Source organism: Oryzias latipes, chromosome 7 (assembly GCF_002234675.1).
Source record: "Oryzias latipes chromosome 7, ASM223467v1".
Taxonomy (NCBI): domain Eukaryota; kingdom Metazoa; phylum Chordata; class Actinopteri; order Beloniformes; family Adrianichthyidae; genus Oryzias; species Oryzias latipes.
In genome coordinates, this window is record NC_019865.2 from 26,986,991 (window position 1) to 27,008,426 (window position 21,436).

At 39.2% G+C, this 21,436-nt stretch overlaps 1 protein-coding gene across 1 annotated transcript in view; it reads right to left on the bottom strand.

Annotated features, from left to right (window-relative positions):
- Nucleotides 1-6,734: 6,734 nt before the first annotated feature.
- Nucleotides 6,735-21,436, bottom strand: part of LOC101160072 (XK-related protein 7) — a 107,046-nt gene continuing 92,344 nt past the window's right edge. The window contains exons 3-4 of the mRNA XM_023956980.1: nt 16,161-16,380; nt 6,735-12,796 (exon numbers count right to left, since the gene is read on the bottom strand). Coding sequence (XP_023812748.1) covers nt 11,995-12,796; nt 16,161-16,380 — 1,022 coding nt within the window. The 3' untranslated portion in view covers nt 6,735-11,994. The remainder of the gene's footprint in view (nt 12,797-16,160; nt 16,381-21,436) is intronic.

A 21,436-nucleotide genomic window follows, 5' to 3' on the forward strand; every position in this document is an offset into this window, starting at 1 on the left:
AAATAAGCAGATAATTGAACAGGATTTTCTGATGACATTTTTATAGTTAATTAGAATGTATTTTGATAACTCTGTTATTTTATTTTTGTGGGCATCTAAACAAGATCATAATTGAAAGAGCTAAATTCAGTTTCTTTTGCTGCATTCAGACCTGATTATGTTTTTGTAATCACTTTTACAGAAATTGTTCAACAAACAAATCCACTGAAAAATCCCCTAAAGACCCACACCTTACTATCATTTAAAAATACTCACCAACATAGAGAGTAAAAGCCTTACAAAGTCATTTCTATCGCTTTGGAATTCCACTGAACCACACTGCATGATGCAGGAACTGATTCCAGACTATGCATTTAGCAATAGAGCACTGAATATTGACCAGCCTCGTTTGCTAAATTAAAAATCCAATCATTGGGTGTCTGATGTGGTGCAAGAACATTAGAACTGGCATTCAGGAAATCAAGTAACTCCAGTTCCATACTAAATTCAAATGCTGCAGTGTGCCCCCCTGCCCCACTAAAACATGGCCCCAGGTTTCCATTCCGTGCTCCGTTTCACATGTTAGAGTTTCAATATACTGCAGGTTCTTTACTATATGTAATTCATGTCTTGTTGGGGAGGGTATTGACCCCCACACCCTTTCCCACTGTTAAGCAAGCAAAGGTATTAAATATACTGCAAATCATTGTTACATTTAGATGATATGATGGCAAAAAAATGATTCTAAATTGAAAAACGTTTTTTGTCCTTTGGTTGCGATTAGATTTATAGTGATGTTGATTGTGATGAACTTGATCACTTCTCCACAATGCAGAAATAGAGCGGTCAACCTCTGATCGGAGGATTGCAGATTTGGTTACAGCAAGCTGTTAAAAATATTGTTCCACAGAGTGAGGCACTGCTTTGATGTAAACAACCCCAATGGATATTTGGATTCCGTTGGACCATTTCTAAATGTATCTGAAATGTTCGAGTCTCTATGAAATACAATGAAGATGAAAAGATGTGTTGATGAAAAGTTGATGATAGTAACATTTCAGAATGTGCAGGGAGCTAGTTTGGCCAAATGGGGGCAGCACTAAGACAACAGGTAAAACAAAAGGTTAGGCAGGAGAGGAAGGAGCACATTTGTGCTCAGTGGGACGCTGTTGGAGGCAAAAGAGGCAACATGAAAAGTGTGACCTCTGTAGGACACACAGACATACACCCCCACACACTTTGAGCCCGTTACACACTCACATGCTGACAGTTGATACAATTTTAGAGTATCACACACACACACATACACGGCTATTGTCAGGGCAACTACTCCAACTCCATGTTGTACTAACTTAATGATCCTCCAGTTACCAGGGCAACCGGAGGCAAAGGTTGGGCCTTTCTCCTTTTGTTCTGATATACGTTTACGTTTTTTTTCAGGAACTAGACTAGTTTTATCTTGAAGACTTTAGACGGTTGATAAAATGATACGTCTTCATAGAATTTATTTTTTTTTTAAATAATGGATTCTATTTTTAGGTTAAGCCTGATGCAGCATTTATAAGATAAAATATAAATTCCTTTTTCTGAAAACCTAGACTGATCAACCTCTTGTTTCAGTACAGAACAATCTTCATGATTCACTCATTTTCCTTCAGCTTATTTCAGTAAAGTAGCTTCCATTTAACAATTATTTCTGTAATATTTTTTATCTAATCTAATGAGTTGATTTAAGGAGTATATCTACCAATGTGTCCCTCTCCTTTACTGCTTTATATTCTACTAACATAATTTAATATAAATCTAAATACATGATTCACAGATCAATACTTAAAAGATTCTGCCATCAATCAATCAATCAATCAATCAATCAATCAATCAATAGGTGTTTAAATATATATTGGATTAAAACATTAAAACAGCCATTAAAAAGCACATTCAAATATTTCAAGACATATTTAACTATTTCTAGACCCAGTGTGGGCTGGAAGGAACTAATTTAAATAAATATATTTTATGTGAAATTCTTAAATAAATGTGTCATTAATGATTTAAAATTGGAAATAAATAAATAAATGTGGAAATCAATCAATAAATAAGTAATTATAAATGACATTAAACTATTAAAATATCCTTTATAAAGCACATTTAAATATTCCATAACATATTTAATTATTTCATGGTCTGGTGTGGGCTAGAAGGGAATTGATCAGAAAATGAATTACTTCCTGATCAATTTAATGCCATTTTATCAACATAAACGTGTTGTGGATCTGTGGTTTTCAATGATTTTTTGATATCATTAACTTACATTCTACTGGTTTATGTCTTTATCTGGCATCTTTTTGGTCTGTATGTGCTTCCATCCATTTTCCAGTTATTCCAATTCAGAGTCATGGGTCTGGACATGTTTGATTATCTATAGTCAGGGTTCACCCTTGTGCTATCTTAGGCACTTTAACGTTGGGAGTTGGGTCATCTAGACCCACTAGACAGTGCTCTGAACCTTTTTTCTTCAATGATTTGTGAACCTCACTGGTATCCATGGATTACATGAAATCTTTCCACCTTTATCCACCTTTGTCATGGTAGGGAGAACACGTCAATGTTAAGGCCCGTACACATCGGGACGAAAATTCGCCAGGCGTCAGTTGCCAGTTTTTTCGCCACGTTTTTTGTGTTCACACCCAGGCGATTTTCGCTAATGATGAGCCGAGCGAACATGCAATTTCATTCCCTGACATTAGATGGCGCTTAATGTAAAACAGAAATACTCCTGTACACAAGGTGGCGCTGCGCAACTTTACGCTTCTTAAAGTCGCTTTTCACTCAGAAGAAGATAGCAAGTAATTACTCGCTTGTCAGAATAATACAAAGAAAACATGAATATTTCAAGCACCAGTAGCTCCAACTGGTGCTTGGTTCGGGGATATTTTAGAATGTCCGTCATTATTTCTTCGTGGCTGTGTAGACGCTACTCAGCGTCTATCTTCTTCGCTGGTATGTGTGCTCAGAAAGGCAGTTTGATATTCGAGCGCCCCCAAGTTGTGTTTTACTGTAACTTCATAAGCTCCAGACACGTGTGCAAAAGCGCTGTTCTCATTGGTCGTATAGTTTTCGACGCGGCGCGTCGAACCCAAAAAATGGAACGCGAGGCGTTTTTGAAAAAGTGACGCTTTGACGCGTGGCGTTTTTTCGCGTCGGTGTGCACACTCACATTGGTGCCCTTTGTTTAGTCACGAGGCGTTAAACGTCGCAAAAATCGCGGGCGAAATTCGTCCCGGTGTGAACAGGCCTTAAGGGTGGGGTCATCTAATATAGCAAAAGAGTTAACCAAGTTACTCCAATCAGCCCAAATTACTGATAATGTCCCATCTTAAGGACGATCTATAGTCAGATTTTATTTGTAAACTTAGATTATCCCAAATGGACCGCTGAAGAAATCTCTTCCAGAAATGTTTTCAAGACCACTTCTAAGTCATGCTGATCATTTGAAGAGCAAGGTATTTTCTGTGACAAATAAAGCACAATGAGTCCTCAGGCATGCGTGTCACATAGCATCACCAGCTCTTCATGTTACCTCTCTTGCTCACACAAACATCAAACTGTTGTGATCTTCAAAGCCCATCAGACCTTTGTATGTTCCGCCGCCGCTTTAACTCTGTCAGCGCGAGGCGCCGCTGCATTATGTGTGCAATTATGCATGTGGGGTTTGTGTGTACACCAGGCGGCGTGTGCGTCAGCCATATATCAAAGAAGCAGCTTTAAAATCTCCCCAACGTTCACACACCAGCTCTGACGCAAGAGGACAGGATGGTGGGAGAAAGGAAAAGAGTGTGAAGGAAAGGATGAGAGGAAAGAGCAAATTACGGGGGAAAGTTTAAAAAGAAACTAAAGCAGGAGGATTAACAAGAAGAGGAGACAGACAAACAAAAGAAAGTGAACAATGGGAAGGCCCTGAAGTAAACAGCATGGCAGGAATAAAAATGCAGACATGAATAAGTAAAAAAAAGAGAGAGGGCACATTTTGGTTTACTTGTATCACACAGAGGGAAACGATTTATTAACTCCAGGTGGAAAATGGTACAAAATTGTAAAAAATGTCAAATAAAAAAAGATTTAAAAAGTCTCAAAAGCAAAGGAAACAGAAATAAAGATCTGATAATAAAGTAAGAAAGAGGAATCTGATTAAAAGATCTCTGATCAGACTCTTCTAGGCTACAAAAACTGACAAACAACCAAGGAAACAGAGAAAAGAAGAGAAAACAACAGGGCAGGATGACATATTGAAGTAAAAAGCAAAGATAAAAATGAAAGACATGTGACTTTTAAACCCCTTCTTCTGTTTGTAAAAGACATCTAATGTAAATACAAGAAGAAAAAAATGCTGGAGTTTGGATCAGAAAGTGGGAGGAAGGAGGGACTTGCTGGTTTGCCCGATCTCCGGAGACTCCGACCAAATAAACAACAAATCCTCAGGATGGAGTGATGCTGAAGGAGAGATGGCGAGATCAAAGGAAGTCAGTGAGTGAGCCATGGTGGTGCTGCGCCTCAGGGGGAATGCTGGGAAATGCACACCCCCAAAGCAGCGCCTCCTCTTGGAAAAAGAATGAACATGGAAATATTTTTTTTTTTTAGATCAGTTCGAAAAAAGGTACTTTAAATTTTAAACAAATTTCATTGTAAACATATATATTTGTAATTCAGCGCTATCATTTTTTCCCCCCGATAAATCTACTTTAAGAACGTGCATTTATTTCTTTGATCATGTGTGTTTTGTTTGGAAAAAAACTGTGGTTTTCACAAAAAATAAATTGTCTGGAAGAAGAAAACATCAGTAGATATTTGTGATGCACAGATATGCTGTGCTGCTAAATAAATTGCAGATAAATTTGAGTCAAAAGCACTGAAAGTGATGGAGAGGTCCCACACTCAAAAAAATTATTCAAGCCCCTCTTTCATGTCACACAAGGAAATCATGTTTGTTTTATTTAAATATATTTAATTTAAAAATATGTATCTACATTTAATTGACCTAACATAAAATGTATTAATAGTTTCACCCATAAACTCCAGTGATCCAAAATAAATGAGTTCAATTAAGGGGGCATGCTGTGCGCAGGTGCTGTGGCTGCAACGGAATTGAGGCACTCCCTTTTATCCGTGCAAAATCCTTCTTCGGTGATTATTTTTTTATTGGTTGAATACTTTTTTCCTGTTTCTCTTTTTTTATTCTTCTTATAGTATCTCCGCCATTTTTTTGGCTACACTTTTCACCTATTTTAACCATTCAAAAAATGTTCAGCTCTTTTGTCTATTGCCTGCTGTGACTTTTGGTCCTTCAAATCCTTCGACTTTTCGAAGAGAGAAAACTTTTGTTTGTTTTCTTTCAGTTGGGGCTACTCATATTTATTGGATGGAAATCCTGCCCACAATTAAATTGAGTTCATCCAATGAGTTATTTTTTTGAGTGCTGTTAAAACCTGTGTATGTCAGGGGAACTGTTTCTATTCTTCTTTTTACTATGTCAAACTAAAAACAAAAATCCTCCTCTTTAGCTAAAGCCGATTCACTCAATAACTGTTGGGGACAGTCAGCTGATAATGCAGAACAGCCTAAATATCATTGACAACATTTATTTTAACCTTTATTGAACCAGATAAGTCAAACTAGTGTTCATTAACAACTATAGCTACGTCTATATGGACAAAAGTTATCAGAACAAATGCCTGATCAGAATCAAAATGCGTCATGTAAACATGCCATTCGGAATACTCTGCCCCAATCCGACTCATTCGGAACAAAATGTCTTTTCCGATCGAGATGGGTGGGTTATGCCGATTGCAGGAGATGTCCTCTCAGTGCCCTGCCCGCCAATTTTAAACCCAAACTCAAACTTTATTTATTTGTATAGCGCCGGTTAAAAACACAAAGCGCTTAACATAAAAGCAAACAAAATAGTTTGCTGGGCCCGGCAGCCCTCTCTCCACACATGGAGAGGGATCCCTGAGTTCTCTGGCAAGACCAAGAGCTGGGGATCACATCACATCTGAGCCTGGGGGTGTCCGTGCCCCTGTGGTGTGGGTTCTGGTCCTTTACCCTGGGTGCTGGGCCTCGCCAAATTTTCAGCTGTGGGTGAGACTGGTCAGGCCATGTTTACAACACTTCCTGTGGACCCCCTCTTCCCCCGGGGTGTCCTCCTCCTAGGCAGGGGTGCTTGGCCCCTGCCTCGCTCTCTCTTGGACCAACTGTGAGCTGGGTGGGTGGTTGCCTGGAGCTTGGGACGGGTCTCCCTTGGGGGGTCCTGGCTCATGCCAGGGGTTGGGGTGGGGGGATGTCCAGAACTCCTGGGTGGTGGTGGGCTGCTCGTCTGGGGCTGGGGGCCCTCTCCGGGGGCGGGGCCCTGCATTGGTAGCGGGGACTTCTCTCCCGGTTGGGCTTTAGCTTGCACTCTTTGTCCCCCCATGCTCTCTGGCTTTGGGAACCCCCGTGGCGTTCCTGCTGACCCTGGCCTGGGTGGCGGATGTGATCGCCCGGCGAGCGGTTGTTCTCTATCTGCCACCTTGCGGGTGTTGGGGGGTCCTGACTGCTGCCGCGGCGGGGGTCTTGGTGTGGGGATGCCTGGGTACTCTCCCTCCTCCTTGTAACCCTTGTGCTATCCTAGGCACAGTAAATATCAATAGACTACTTTTGGCTAAGTAACTGCTACACTCCGACAAAACAAATAAAAGAGGAAAAACAAAATACAGACGCGCTTTATTTTGAAGGCCATTCAGCCATGTTTACTACAGCTTTTATCCCATCTACAGTAATCAGCACAGCTTTTTCATTTTCTATTTTTTTTTAACATCATCATAGATATTTTAACCACTGGTTTGTTTTTCTGCTCCTTCATTCAGAGGATGTTTAAGCAGCATTTTGAAAAAAAAAAACAAAAAAACAAAAAAATCTTAGAGCACATCCTTATAGTACATACATACTTTACATACAAGACATACTTACATACCAAAGCACACATACTCGGACACGCACATTCTAGATTAGCATCACTCTGATATTTACAGATATATAGAATGAGTAAAAAAAAAAAATCTATTTTCACTTTTTACATCTTAATATAAGAGTCATACCAAAGACATGGCCACCCAGTGAGTAAACAATACATAGATATAAAACAAATACAAAAATAAATAAACATGAATACCTCAATAGTAAAAGATGATTTGAGTTTTAAAATCCTTTTACTGCTTTTGTTCAAGTCGATATATAACCAGCGCAACACTAGTAACTATTTATTACCCAAAAACAACAAAGAACTGTTTCATTACCTATTCAGGGAAAACAAAACCTCCCTTGGCCAGTGATTGGATGATTCATGTATGAGTCATCTGTACATTGCCCAATCACGATCGGCATGATGCACGACATAAGAGTCTTTGTTTTCAGCACCATAACATTTCTGTGAATGTTACCACTGACTCAAGCTCTCACAAGGATCACAACTTTGGCCCAACCGGACCAGGAACATCCCCTGTTTATCAGCTTGGATTCATAAATGTCCAGAATCACCAGTATTGTTTATGGCGAAGAGACAAACCCCTCCCCCAGTTGAGCGTTCACTCACAGCTAGTTAGTTAGCGCCAGAACCCATCTTATACTTGCTTTAATCCTATGAACATGAGGAAAGAATGAGTACAAACTCCTACAGTACAGCAGTCTGGGTGCCTGCACAAAACAAAAAGGCATTGCATGGTGTGACAAGTAAGGTGATCCCCAAAAGTAAAGATAAAAATGAAAGTACATCTACAGATGAAAATAATTTAGATTATTAGGGAGGACTTGTCCGCCAAAATAAGATGTCTAACAAAGAGAAAGAGAAGCCTTTTCTCCATAGTTTCCTTCAATGCAAGTATATAAGCTGCTTTTTGGAACCATTTGAAATCACAGGCTTATCTTCTAAACATCACAGAGTGTACAGGTGCATCATCCGCAAAAATGAAAGTTGACAGCACATTGGATACTCTGACCACATGGTGCTTTTGGCACCAGATAGTAGCAGAAAGAACCTGCTCAAACTGAAAAAAATCCATTTACAAATCTACATTAGTGCTTCATTCATAACCAACTAGAATCAACCATTTTTTAAACTTTTAGTGTGCCTTGGCAGAGTGTTTTTGTGCTGTGGTTTGTCGCCCAGTAACTTCCAACATTAGCGTCTTTCGTTTGTTACAATGCATGAAGGAACGCGTTGTTACTGCTAGTTCGACCCTCTAGTAACATTTAAATTATGTCTTGGACTGAGACATATATTTGTTTTCACATTTTTGAAACCTGCTCACAAAAGAGAGAAAAAAACCCAAACATTTATATGTCCCATTTCTACCATCTCAAAAAACCTTTATATTGTATTAGTAGAGATTATTTCGAAGGCCAATTTTTAAAATACTATTTTAAAAAATATAAAATGTTCCCCAGCCATAGACAATCAGAGACTAGGGGAGCACACATATCAGTTAATCTGCCCCAGTGTGTCTGGTCTGTTGGGTGCTGCGATCTCTCTGCTCAGGGAAGCTAAAGCTTTAAACAAAACACTTGGTCTGGTTTTCAGTTTCTGTGTCATGATTTGGGGGCAAACAAGGTCCATGGTCTGAGCAGAGTTCAGTGGACTCGTGGCAGCCAATGCATTTGATCTGATTGTTAAATGTATCTGGGCGCTGTTCTCTAAATTGATGAGGTTGAACGCCAGTTGCTTAACCCTTTAACATTGGAGTGTTGACATTCTTTCAACTAGTATAACTCTTCCAATCGTTTAGACAAGTAATGCAATTCCAGTGAATTCTGAAGCACAGAAAAGCAGCGTTGTGCTGATATGCAACACTTTATTACTAACGTGTCAAAACACTTTAGTAATATGTTGAATATTGGTGCAAAGCTGATTTGAAAAGTCTTTGATTCAAGTCGATCGCATAAATGGTTGAAGGTGTTTTCCTGCCAACATCTCCATTGCTAAAACAGTTAACTTAAAAGCACAACCCAAAAATGGTGCCAAAACGTGCTCTAAGGACATAAAACAATAGAAAATATGAGACAGATTTTTAGCACAGAAAGATGACTTTGATTCTAGGTGTATTTCTTTCTGTTTATTGACTGATGAAACACTAACAAAAGGTTGATGGTAAACTGACAACTAGAAAGCCAATCACCTCCTATTGTTTGGTGCGAGTGAAAAAACGACACCTGCAATCAGGTCTGAGAGAAGTTACACACGGGTGAATCGTGGTTCTTCAGCACAGTTGGGCTCAGATGCTTAAAACGTTCAAATCCACGACAAAGCTAAGCCAGCATTTACTCAGAGTGGAGGTCAAAGGAAAAAAAAGTTTTTGAGAATTCTAAATAACCCATCGTTTTTTGGGGGTTCACGCTTAATCAAGATTTTGGGGGGAAAAGTGTAGCTTTAATTCATGAGATTTTGACTGCCTCAGACTGTAAAGATTATCACTGAGTGTCCACATCAAGTCTTCTGAGATGATTTAACACCAAGGATTTTCCACAGGGTCTCCACTCAATTTGACTTTTACTGACTGACAACACCCACTGTAAACATTTATTTGTATTCAAGCATTAAAGTACTTTTGAAATAAAGTAAAACATGTACTTTCTATGATCCCCATGCATAGCATTAATTGTAGAATTTTTCTCTGATTCTTTTTTAAACTAGAACCTTTATTAGTCCACTGCAGTAGATTTGTGCCACTCTACTTCCCACAAATTCCCTAAAAATAAGAGAAAAAAAACCCAAAAGAAAATACATGAGCAGACTAATAAGGGAAAAGAAGGTCTTTGATTAAAACTTCAAAGAAAAGCATCAAGAAAAAAAAAACCTGTTGTGAAACACTAAGATGTTAACTTTCATGAGTGTTTTTTTTTTTTAGCTGTTCTTTCTTTAGCCCCCCTACTGATCATTAAAATGAATTAAGTCTTCAAATGAACTGTTTGTACTCTATGACCTGTGAAGTCGGTCTCTCCATCAGTCGACTGTTGGTGTTTGTAACAGAAGCTAAAGGGATTTGCTGTGTCGCTCTTTTGGCAACTTCAGTAATGTTTTACGAGACAATCCCTGGGCAAAAAGATGAGTGACCATAGATAGACATAGAAATATTGTTGGATCAAATTGGAGAAAAGAATGGATGCTCAAAAGACAAAATTTAGAAAAAAGGTTAGAGGTTAAACACCACAGAGTAGCAAAAACACAAACTGCATAGAAGAAATGGATTAAACCACTGTAACATCATTTTTTAAGCAGTAACTGGTGTTTAACATAAAAAAATACTTCTTCTATTGCAACTTTTTGGGATCCTTTTAAAAAAAAACCTCATGGCAATAAAATTTTAGAAAATGTTTCAGTGATTTAGAAATGTTGGTATTTCAAAAACAGAAACTCTCCCCAATTGCATGTTAAGAAAACAGTTTGATGCCAATCCTTGGTAACCTTATCCTGTTATAGCACTTTAAGGCACTTCCTCATTGGCTTTTACAACTCGTGTTCAGTGGCCACATCCACTTATAATATACAGTCTATGGAGCTGACAGTGTTTATGCTAAATACCTTCACTGCCACAGGGAGGAAACTGAAATCTCAGCAACATCTGAAAAAAAGCTGTGGAGGATTCATTCTGACACTTTTTAGGGAGCCATCTACTATATGTCTTTTTGAATTAAAACAGATATTTGCCGTGTTTTACCTCTTTTTTCACAGCTTTTGAATTTTCAACTGATGAACCCAGACAAAAAAAACAACCTTTCACAGCAGGGTAAACATTACTCCTAATTTCCTTTCTGTCCTACGTGAGTTCTCTAAACAGTGGACAATATTTATACTAAGGGTAAATGACGATTTGTCTCTCAAAAGGCATTCATTACCTAACTACTGCTTATTATAAGAGCTTATACAGTATTTGACATCTGTAGTTATTTAAAACAGACACAACAGATCTGGTCGTGGAGAGGAACAGCATCCATGTTGTTGGCGGCCATCATAAAAGACGCACGTTGACATCTCGAAATCAACTCGCCATTTTTTTTCTTTCTTTCCTGGGTTGGGTGTTACGGTACATAAGTGCGAATTTTTCTCTGGCTGCTTTTGGAACACAGATGATTTTTTCTCAAGTGGACATCTTATAGACCTTCTGGGCCTACACCTCGTTAAAAATCAATGAATCCAATGAGACTGGAGTAAAATGAAGACTTATAGGACAACTTCCACACGTTTGTGAGAGTTTCCCAAATTTCAGAAAGCATTATGGGATGGCAGGATGAAGAGCACATTCATCTTTTATCTGTTCTTTCAAGGTCACTGTGCTTGTCAACTCCTCAATGAATTTGTGATTTGGAGCTACAGAAATTTCTGTCTTGCAAACTAAATTGTCTAAAGTAAGATGCCTTGACATCTTTGATTGACAAATCACCCTTGTGACTTTGTTATCAACGAGTTTCCATTTTTTTTGTCTTTTTTCCACAAACCAAAATATTTGCACATCCCATGCATCTACCAGCAACAACTCTTTTATTATGTTACACAAGTCTGTTGTGTCTTTGGGTTCCGAGGCTTAAAATCATGCAGAGGACTCTCTCTGCATTCTCCATGACTTCAACTCTTCCATGACGTCTTAGATGTTGAAGTGGCCATCCTGGAGGAAAGCAAATCTTGCGCTTGTTGGTCCCAGCTGTGAGACTGAAAATCTCTTCTCCAAGTCATTATAAACAAATGGAGACGAACACAGTCCAGTGTTCCTCCTGAAGCTTCCCATGGCTCATTTTGCTACGTACTCCTTAACCCCTCTTGGTCCCAGATTGCACATCACATTTTTCAGTTAGCTTCTAACAAACTCCTCTCCTGATTGATGCACTGTCTTCCTTTCATGCATCTCCTGGTGTAGGCAGTCCTACAAAGAGGACCAATCCCAGTCTAAGCCTTGGTCTCAGACTGCATTTTGAAGTTTGAGAGCCTCAGTTGGCCTAAACAGTCGTCTCGTATTCTAATACTTCTTTGCTGCCCATCATGCTACTCCTGTACTGTATGCGCGGGCTGACAGCTGATGTGTTCTCCAGAAGGAGAATGGTTTTGCGGAGACGCCGATCGATAAAGTGTGCATCCCAGGCTGGGTATCGCTTTCTTGGTAGATCAATCCTAATTACAGGCCCCTCCTGTGCGCGGGATAAGGAGGAGTTCCTATGAAGGAGAGCAGGAGAGGCGGAAGGGGAGGGCCTCACCTGGAAGACAGGCAGACAGCTGTCCCTGTCTCTCTCCCTCTCCCCAGGAACTGGTTCCCCTGTGTCTTTAGTCCTGGGCAGAGTCCTTGGAGGACTGGTGATGACCATGTCTGTTTGGGAACCTTGGGATGGAGTAAGGCAAGCGTCAATCACTCCGACCACCCCTCCTGCACCCACCACACCCTCATCCACACATCCTCCCCACTGGGAGCCTAAAACAGGCCCATCTGGGTGCAACCAACAGTAGTACACCAACATGAAGAAGGTCCCGAGGGCAAAGCTGCAGGCCACCAGACAAACCACCACCAGGGCGGATGAGTCTGTGGTTTGCGGGCCACGGTAGGTGTACCAGGCAGCTGTCAGAGCCACATTCTCAGCCAGCGTCACAGAGTAGTAGAGCGCCATGCGGAAACGGCTGGGGCCCTCCTTGACGTTGAACCAGCAGAAGATGTAGATGATACCCACGACCATGTTGTAGATGATCTCCTCCCACTTAGACATGCAGAAGTCTGTCTCACCCTGGATAATCCAGAAGGTCATGACACACCTAGAAAGCAACAAAGAACATTGCTAGTATAGTGTCAGCAACTTTACAATGTCAACGTATATGTTTGAAAAGCTGAAAAGCCTTTTTGCTCTGAAATACCATTGTTGGAACAATATCTGTTTGTTTTTGTTTTTTTCAAAATGGGCCTATCCAAGCAGTGATCAATCCAGACTGGTCTATTGCTGGGTAACATACTGATAAATAGCTCTGTATTCTCACAACGCAAAAAAACTAATGTAATGCATTGTATTGCTGTGAAGAAACAAAGCCAAGCTCTACACAACTCTGCATGTACAGACCTAACTACCCGCACGACAATGCACACTTAAAAACCATAATTTTTTTCATATAAGGACAGTGGGCTTTTAAAATCTAGACCAGTTTATATGGAATAACTCCACACTGTCATAATGATTTTGAGAGGTATAAAATGCTCTGTCAAAATGTCAGTCTTTTTTTTTTTTTTTACGTGTGTAAACAAGGTTGGGTGTTGTTACTGACATGCACAGTGGTGCTGGACTTTGTTTTCTTTTTGTGTTACTAACAAACACGTTTGATGGGTTAGTATAGTAACAGTAACATTTGTTGTAGCTGTATCAGTCTGTTCTTGCAAACTCGGTTGGGTAAAGAGTTTCAGGTATTGTAAATACGCTAGCACGGCTAACGTGTAGCACATTACAAACTAGTTCTAGAATTACTGTGAACTGAAAAACTGACTCTTTTGTCTCACTTAAAGTGCCTTATATACTATATGTCATAAGTTCGAAAATAGACCATTAATTGATGGTACTACACCTTATAATCCAAACTATAGTGTCAATTCAGCGCCTAAAGAATTGCGCATCAAAACAGTAAAACCGCGCATCAAAACCCCAAATCTGCGAATCAAAATGCATAAGTTGAGAACCAAAACCTATAATTTGCAACCAAAAGCTATAACCCAAAGCCATTCTGAAATCCTGTTTTTGAGTTGCAGTTTTATTTTGAAATCGTCTTTTTGAGTTGCGCTTTTATTTTTTGCGGTTTTGATTCTACAACCTACGTAAAAACAGCGACACGTCAGTCAAGGAAAAAGGAGGCGGGACATCCCCGACATCCAGAAACTAATTGGCAACCAACTAACACAGAGTCTTACGTCAACATACCAGTTTCAAAGGTGAGTTTTTCATGTTTTTTTTATATTTTACTATATTAAACGATCAAACGTGTACTTTATGTAGGGATGCCAGCACAGTCAGATGAGGAGCTCCACCAGTAGCTGCTAGTGAAAAAAGATGTCAGAACACTCTGTGTTATTCGGTAGCCAATGAGCTTCTGGATGTCGGGGTTATCCCGCCTCCCCTCCCCTTGACTGACGTGTCGCTGTTTTTATGTGTCGACAGGTTTTAGAATCAAAACCTCAAAATTAAAAGCGCAACTCAAAAAGAAGATTTCAAAATAAAACTGCAACTCAAAAACAGGATTTCAAAATGGCGAGAAAACAAATCGACAACTGAGAAATATGATTGTGCTTTGGGTTATAGCTTTTGGTTGCAAATTACAGGTTTTGGTTCTCAATTAATGCATTTTGATTCGCAGATTTGGGGTTTTGATGCGCGGTTTTACTGTTTTGTTGCGCAATTCTTTAGGCGCTGAATTGACACCATACCAAACTGTTGATCGTTCATGTGACACATGACAAGCAATAAAGTCAATATCTTTATCTTTCTCTCACTCTCAGCTCTGAATATTGTTGTAAAAAAATCCTAATAAATAGCATGCAATAAAATGGTGAGCCCTTTTTTTGTGCCTTTTGAGGAACTATAGAGGAAAACTGTCCTTTTCATGGCTAATTCTGACATTTTATACCATGTCTGACACCTATTGAAACCACAAAACATTCAACTATAGTCCATGAGATAAGTCACACTGGAGAGTGGGACATTTATGAAAAAGATGTGACAGTCAAAACCAAATATTATCACAGATAATCTGCTGAGAGGAGCTTTCAAAACAGATTTATCTGAATTAATATATTTAGTTTCAGTAATCCCTTTAGGTCCACCTGTTTATTTCTATTTATTTCATTTTCATATCCAACAGTAAAGAAACACTGTTGGTATCTAAAGAAAAGAACAATGACAAAACCATGTATTCATTTGTTGTGTTTCCCCTATTCATCTTACTCTATTTTCTGTACTATAAGACGCACCCTCTATTTTCAAACTTATGTCGTCTATAAAACACCTATATAAGCATTAGCCCATTCACATTATCTGTAGAGCTAGACAGACTGATGCCACTAAAACAAACATTACTGGGAAAATTCTAACTCCCAGCCTTGTTGTTAAAAAAAAACAAAAAAAAACAGTCTCAATGCTAAACGTTCGTTTAACATACATGTATTTACAATAACACCCAACTTTGTCTGCAACACATAAAAAACAGACCAACATTATGCGCTGTGTTCCATATCATGTGTTCAAAAAGTTGACTTGAAAAACCACAAATGGAATGACTTCATCTATAAGGCATACTGTCATTTTTTTATTCATTTTTTTAGGTTTTTCTTATGGAGCGCAAAATAATATAATGTCAATGAGCTGAATCACTTAATATACTTTCATCCACCTATTAAAATTATGAAATAGCAAAACAATAATTAAAAAAATGTAGTCAAAAAAAATGTTTGATAATTTGAAACTAAGACTATGTCCGAGTTCCCTCCCTCCCTAACTACTAAAAAACGATAGTACAGGGCTATCTAGTTCCCTGGATTTTAACAGCAATAAGGACTTAATGCTTACTACTTTTCTTTTTTAAACAGAAAATATGACATCACAGATTTCCTGAACTAAAAACCTAATAAAAATTAATTATTTATAAAGACTGCTTATGAAACCATTTTGTCCTGAAGGACTTAAAAACATGGATGGTTTATAAAAATAAATCAAAACATATTTTTTCACACGCAATGCATTGTGGTCTATATTCACCTAGTGAACATTGATGCTCACTGGTTTGAGACTTCTGTGAAGTTTCTAGGGCACTGGTCATTGTTGGAATTGTAGATTCAGACAGCTCCATAAAATAGCAAACGCGCTTTAGTGCACTAAGTAGTCAGTAGTGAAGGAATTCGGACACAATCTAAGTTTTTTCCCAAAGCAGTGATAGGTTCCTGTCATTTGTGGAGTTATAATTTGTTTGCTTTATTTTTATAAATAAATAAAAAAATATTGTAATTTTTAAATAAAATTAGATTTTAAAGAGAACTTTTAATGTTATTCAAAAGAAATTGTTTAATGTATGAAAATAAGTTTTTACTAGGAATAAACTGGGACTGATTTTAGCTTAGGGCGCAAAAACTTTGCATTCAGTGGCGCACCAGTGGCTGACGATGAAAATGCCAAAGTAGAGCTGGAAGACGGAGGCAAATAGGGCGAAGGCTACAGTCCTCGCCCCAATGGTGAAGAAGTGCCACAGCATCTGAGCGATCACAGCCTTGTAGGACATGGGGAGCTTGTCGTCACGAGAGTCCCGGAGAACCTTCTGGTAGGAGGCGATCATCCAGGCCAGTGAAACCAGGGAGGCGGAAGCCGACAGGCCTGGAGAGAAAGAAAGAAAAAAAGACAAATGAAGGGGATAATGGAGGAGAAGAAGCAGCAAGCTCTTATTCCTAAATGGAACTCTAGTATCTACAGTCATACAACACCAAACAATTTGAGGATGGAGGCAAACTTCACAACCTAAAACATTTATTTGGAGAGAAAAAATTAAATACAAACACATTTTTGATGAAGCTCAGTTTTCCCACAAAGCCTTTTCTTTCTGTCATGCGTTTTAAGAACGTTTTTGTTCACCTGAAACATCTTATTAGTTTAAAGAAATGTGAACGCTTCGCCTAATATACATTTACACATTAAAAAAAAATCCATTAAATATTTGATTTTACTTTAGGATGGTTAAGCATCAGGTTCACTAATTACACTGATCTTGTCACGGGGAGAGGAAGAGGGAGTACCCAGGCACAGAGAGGAGAGGAGGCAGGAGGATGCAGGGAATGGAGGTTTAATAACAAAACTGGAAACTACAAAACAAAACCACTGCAACAGGCAGGCAAAACTCGAAACACTAGAAACGCTCGAAACAGGGGAAGACCAGAATACAATATGGACCAGCACAGGAGGAAGGGAAAGACAGGACTTAAATCCATACAAGGCAACAAGACACAGGGGGAAACACTCAGGACTGATGGGGCAAGGTAAAACTCGAAACAACAACAAAACAGGAAATACTACAAAATAAAACAGGAAATCAAGGAAACAAAACACAAAGAAACCGAAACCGTTACAGATCTTGAAGTGAGTCGGTGTTGTGAATCGTCAAAGCTGTTAAGCTAACATGGAGAAATGCCTGAGGAGCTCAGCAGAGGAAATTGCAACATCACCACCTCATCTGCTGATTGATTTTGTTATTGGATCAAAAGTCTCCTTAGAGCTTTCAAGTTTTCTTTGAACCCCCAACTGTTCCACATGAAAGAGGAGATGTAGGTTAGCCTCTTCTCTGATTTCACTCACAGGTTATGAAAGCCAGAAAGCCTCCGTGCCTGCTGTGGATGGTGTTCTATGCTTTTGATAAAAGTAGTTCTTTAGAACAACGTGGGTTAGGAAAAAAAAACGTCCTAAATAATTGTTCATCCCCATGGAGAAGAATCCGCTGACTTTAGTTACCGTACTGCATTTCATATTTTAGGGGATGGAACCGGTTGGTGGAAAGATCGGTCTCAAAATAACAAAAAAAGGACAGAATTATGTCTCCCAAAAAGCATTCATTTGGCAGATGATAAATAAAAGGCATGCAGGTGAAATTTAAATGAGTAAAACAGAAAAAAAAGTACAAAAGTTCAGATGAGGGAACATGGATGCGTTTTAGCAAAGTCCTTGTCCCATTACTAATTAAAGAGATTTTTGTGTGAAGTGCTGCTGTGCACATTATAAACCTCATTATGTATGGGGGCAGCATTTTAAATAACAGGTGAAGTGATAATCCAAAATATTAAGTAAAAAACAGAAGTACCAGTTCTTAACTTCCTAATGAAAAGTCAAACAACTAGAATTTTTTTTATTTCAATCTACTTTTTCGAACGTTTTTATCCAGTTGTTGGTTAATCTCAATCTGTTAGCCTCAAGGGGTAAAGGAGGTCTTTTTTTTCCGGTTCCGGGTTACACGGCAGGACGCGTGGCGTGCCTCTCTGCGAATACAACTATCTTCAAATTACTTAAAAGGTTGATTTTTCCCAAAAAAGAGAGCTGACCATGCCCTCTTTGTCATGTGCTTTATCGATATCTTATGATTCTTAATTCTGTCTGATAAAAACCGGGAACCGGATATTGATAAATCATGTAATAAAATGGTTATAGTATAACGGGGTGGGATTATATAAGTTCGCTTCCTTCCACTCCCTTTCAAGCAATATTTATTAATATGTCTAATTATCCTAAGTATATTTAGTTACTGTATGAATGTATAACTGATGTTTATATTGCTGTTGTGTATTATTTCTACTTAATTGCTTGAAATAAACCATTTCAAATCAAATCAAAGGTTATTCATATTTTTCTACCTTTTTTTCTTTTCTAAAAGGAGCCAGAGCTCATTTACCATGTTAGTCCAAACTTTGTGTACAGTGGGAAAACTCTGATCCAGACAGACAAACAAACAAACAAACAGAAAACCATCTGAAAAGACGTTCTCACTGCTCCCAAATGGACTGGGCACAGTTCACTTGAGTTTGAACATTAATCCATCCCAATAAATGACTGTATAGGAGAACTGGAGTAAGTGAGTGTGATGTCGTTCATAGAAAATGGTTTACTCCCAGTTCCAACCAAACCAGCTTCAATGTTAAGCCAATGGTACAGATGCAATCTGAGGCCCAAACGCCTGGCAGCGGAGCGACTTGAGCAGTGCGGTGTGAATTGGGTGGCGGCCTCAGCGGGCCAGATGACAAAAAAAAAAAAAAACTCTGGGGAGGTTGCCATGTAGCAGCGACCAATCAGGGACTCAACCTTGAGCATGCAACGGTTTCAGTAACAGCCAGTGACAGCGAGTAGAAAACACATCCAATACAGTGAATTGATCCATAGTGCCTATGAAGTTCCATTCATTTTCTTAACCCCCTGTATCTCTTTTGGGGCAGCGGGCTTTCAGGAACCCATACCGGCTTCTGGCAGGTACAACCTAGACAGTCTGTCGCAGAGCAGAAGGAGCTGGAGCGATTGATCTAGCTATGCAGCTTCGAGGAGTCAAGCTGGCGGCTAGACAAAGAGCTGCTGCTGGAAGGAAAAAGAGCCTGCTCAGGCCTCTTGAATTTTATGATAGTTTTCTTATTTTCATGGAGACAATAATAACAAAAAAAGTCCCCTGATTTTATTCTTCTTTTTATTCTTTCCCTCTTGGGTTAACGAAGGACAGCAAGCATTTAAACTCAGTCAGAGAGAGAAGGAAACAGCTGCCGTCTTTCATACACAGCAGCAGGAGTGAAGATCACTGAACGGGGAGAATCTGAGTAACCCTTGTGTTATCCTAGGCACTTTACCATTGGGAGTTGGGTCATCTAGACCCACTAGACAGTGCTCTGAACCTTTTTTCTTCAATGATTTGTGATCTTCACTGGTGTCCATGGATTACATGTAATCTTTCCACCTTTATCCACCTTTGTCAAGGTAGGGAGAACACGTCAAAGTAAGGGTGGGGTCATCTATGATAGCACAAGGGATAATCCCAAATATGAAGACATGATTACTGATGCTTTTGTAGAGCCCTTTATTATAAATAAACCTGATCTCTCATCATCTTTTTATTCCATGCATTGTATATGAGATAAACACAGACACTGCTCCATGTAGCTATCAGGCTAAAAACAGTAGCTGGCAGCCCCTCCCACACGCGGCCGCGCCGGCGAGCTTATGAACACATATTTGGTAAGGCAAAGGAGAAGTGCGCGAATCACGTTGGGTGTGAACGCAGCTTAAGTTCCAGTGAAAGGAACTCTGAATGCTTCAGGATACTAAAACATTTTGGACATTTTCAAGCTCCCAACCTTGTGGGAACAGTTTGGAGAAGACTCCTTCCTCTTCCAACATGACTGTGCACCAGAGCACAAAGCAAGGTCCATGAAGACATGGATGAAAGAGTCTGGTGTGAATGACCTTGACTGGCCTGGACATAGTACTGACTTAAACCCCATAGATCACCTTTGGGATTTATTAGAGCGGAAACTGAGCTCCAAATGTTTTCATTCCTTTTGGGGAACCAACAGGATACTGTAGATACTTGTTATTGTAAAAAAAAAAAAAAAAAAAAAATATATATATATATATATATATATATATATATATATATATATATATATATATATATATATATATATATATATATTTACATATATAGCTGCCCAAGTCCAGCTAAAAGCCATTTATTTGTTAAATATAAACCCAGAGCAGCGAGGAGGAGCTGTATTTCAAGATATCAGTGCAGCTGCATCTGCTAAACACAATGCAAAAATGTTGTTTCATATTCCACGATTAGCGAAAAAGATAGAAGACCAGAGTTTTGTGGTTCTAAATGTGTCTTGTTAAAGTCAAATAAAGTGGAAAACCTACATAAAGATATATTTAACAAGTGTGGAGGTTCTGGTGAAGAAAGAGGGGGGGAAAAATCTATAAAAGCAGCTTTTTTGTCCTGAGCACTGTAGTGTAAAAAATCTCCTTTTTTAGCTAAAGTACTGCAAAAGCCAACAGGTTAACTAATGTCTAGAAATGTGTTTGAAAAGCTCAGCAAGTCAACATAAAATGACTTATCATGATCACTTTAACCCAACATGATGATCCACCACAGAGCATTCTTTGAGGCAGGCCTCATGTTGTACTGGAATTAACTAGGACACAAGGGTTAACTCAAACTGATCTGGAAAACATGAACAGACAAGGAAATGTCAGGGAAGATTGTGTGCATTTCCTTTTTCTGCTGTAGCACAAAAACTGAAGGGTAGTTGAGTATTGAACTGTTTTGGGAAGTACTGTGAGCTGCTTTGTTGTGGACTTCTTGTTATGTTCTGTGCATGTTTTTTGGTGTCAGCTCCATGTTTTCACTGCTTGTCTTCTCCTTCTGGTGCCAGGTGTATGAGAGTGTAGAGGGAGCGTGTTTTGTTTTATTCATCAAAGCCTGGTCTACTTCTTGTGAGGGAAGCATGAATAAAGCACAGACTCTTCTACTGATACCTGCCTGGAGCAGAGACACTCACCAACACAGCCACAGTCACGAGGAAAAGAAAAATGCCTACTTCATTGCTCACATTAGAGATATGAGGAAAATAAATATTCCTTGTTTACCCGGATATCCTGCATCTGTCCGATTTCTGAGGAATGATTTACGGTTAAATAATTGTGGGGGGGTTTTTTGTTTGTTTTTTGGGGTCATAGGTCACACAGAAACTTTCCCCATTTCTGCCAGAAGAACTGGTGCTCCCAAGCCAGCTGAGAGACGTAGTCTCTCTAGCGTGTCCTGAGTCGTCCCCCCGGAGTCTCCGCCTGGAACATGCCTGGAATACCTCCACAGGCAGGAGTCCAGGAGGCATCCAAAAAAGAAGAATATGCCACC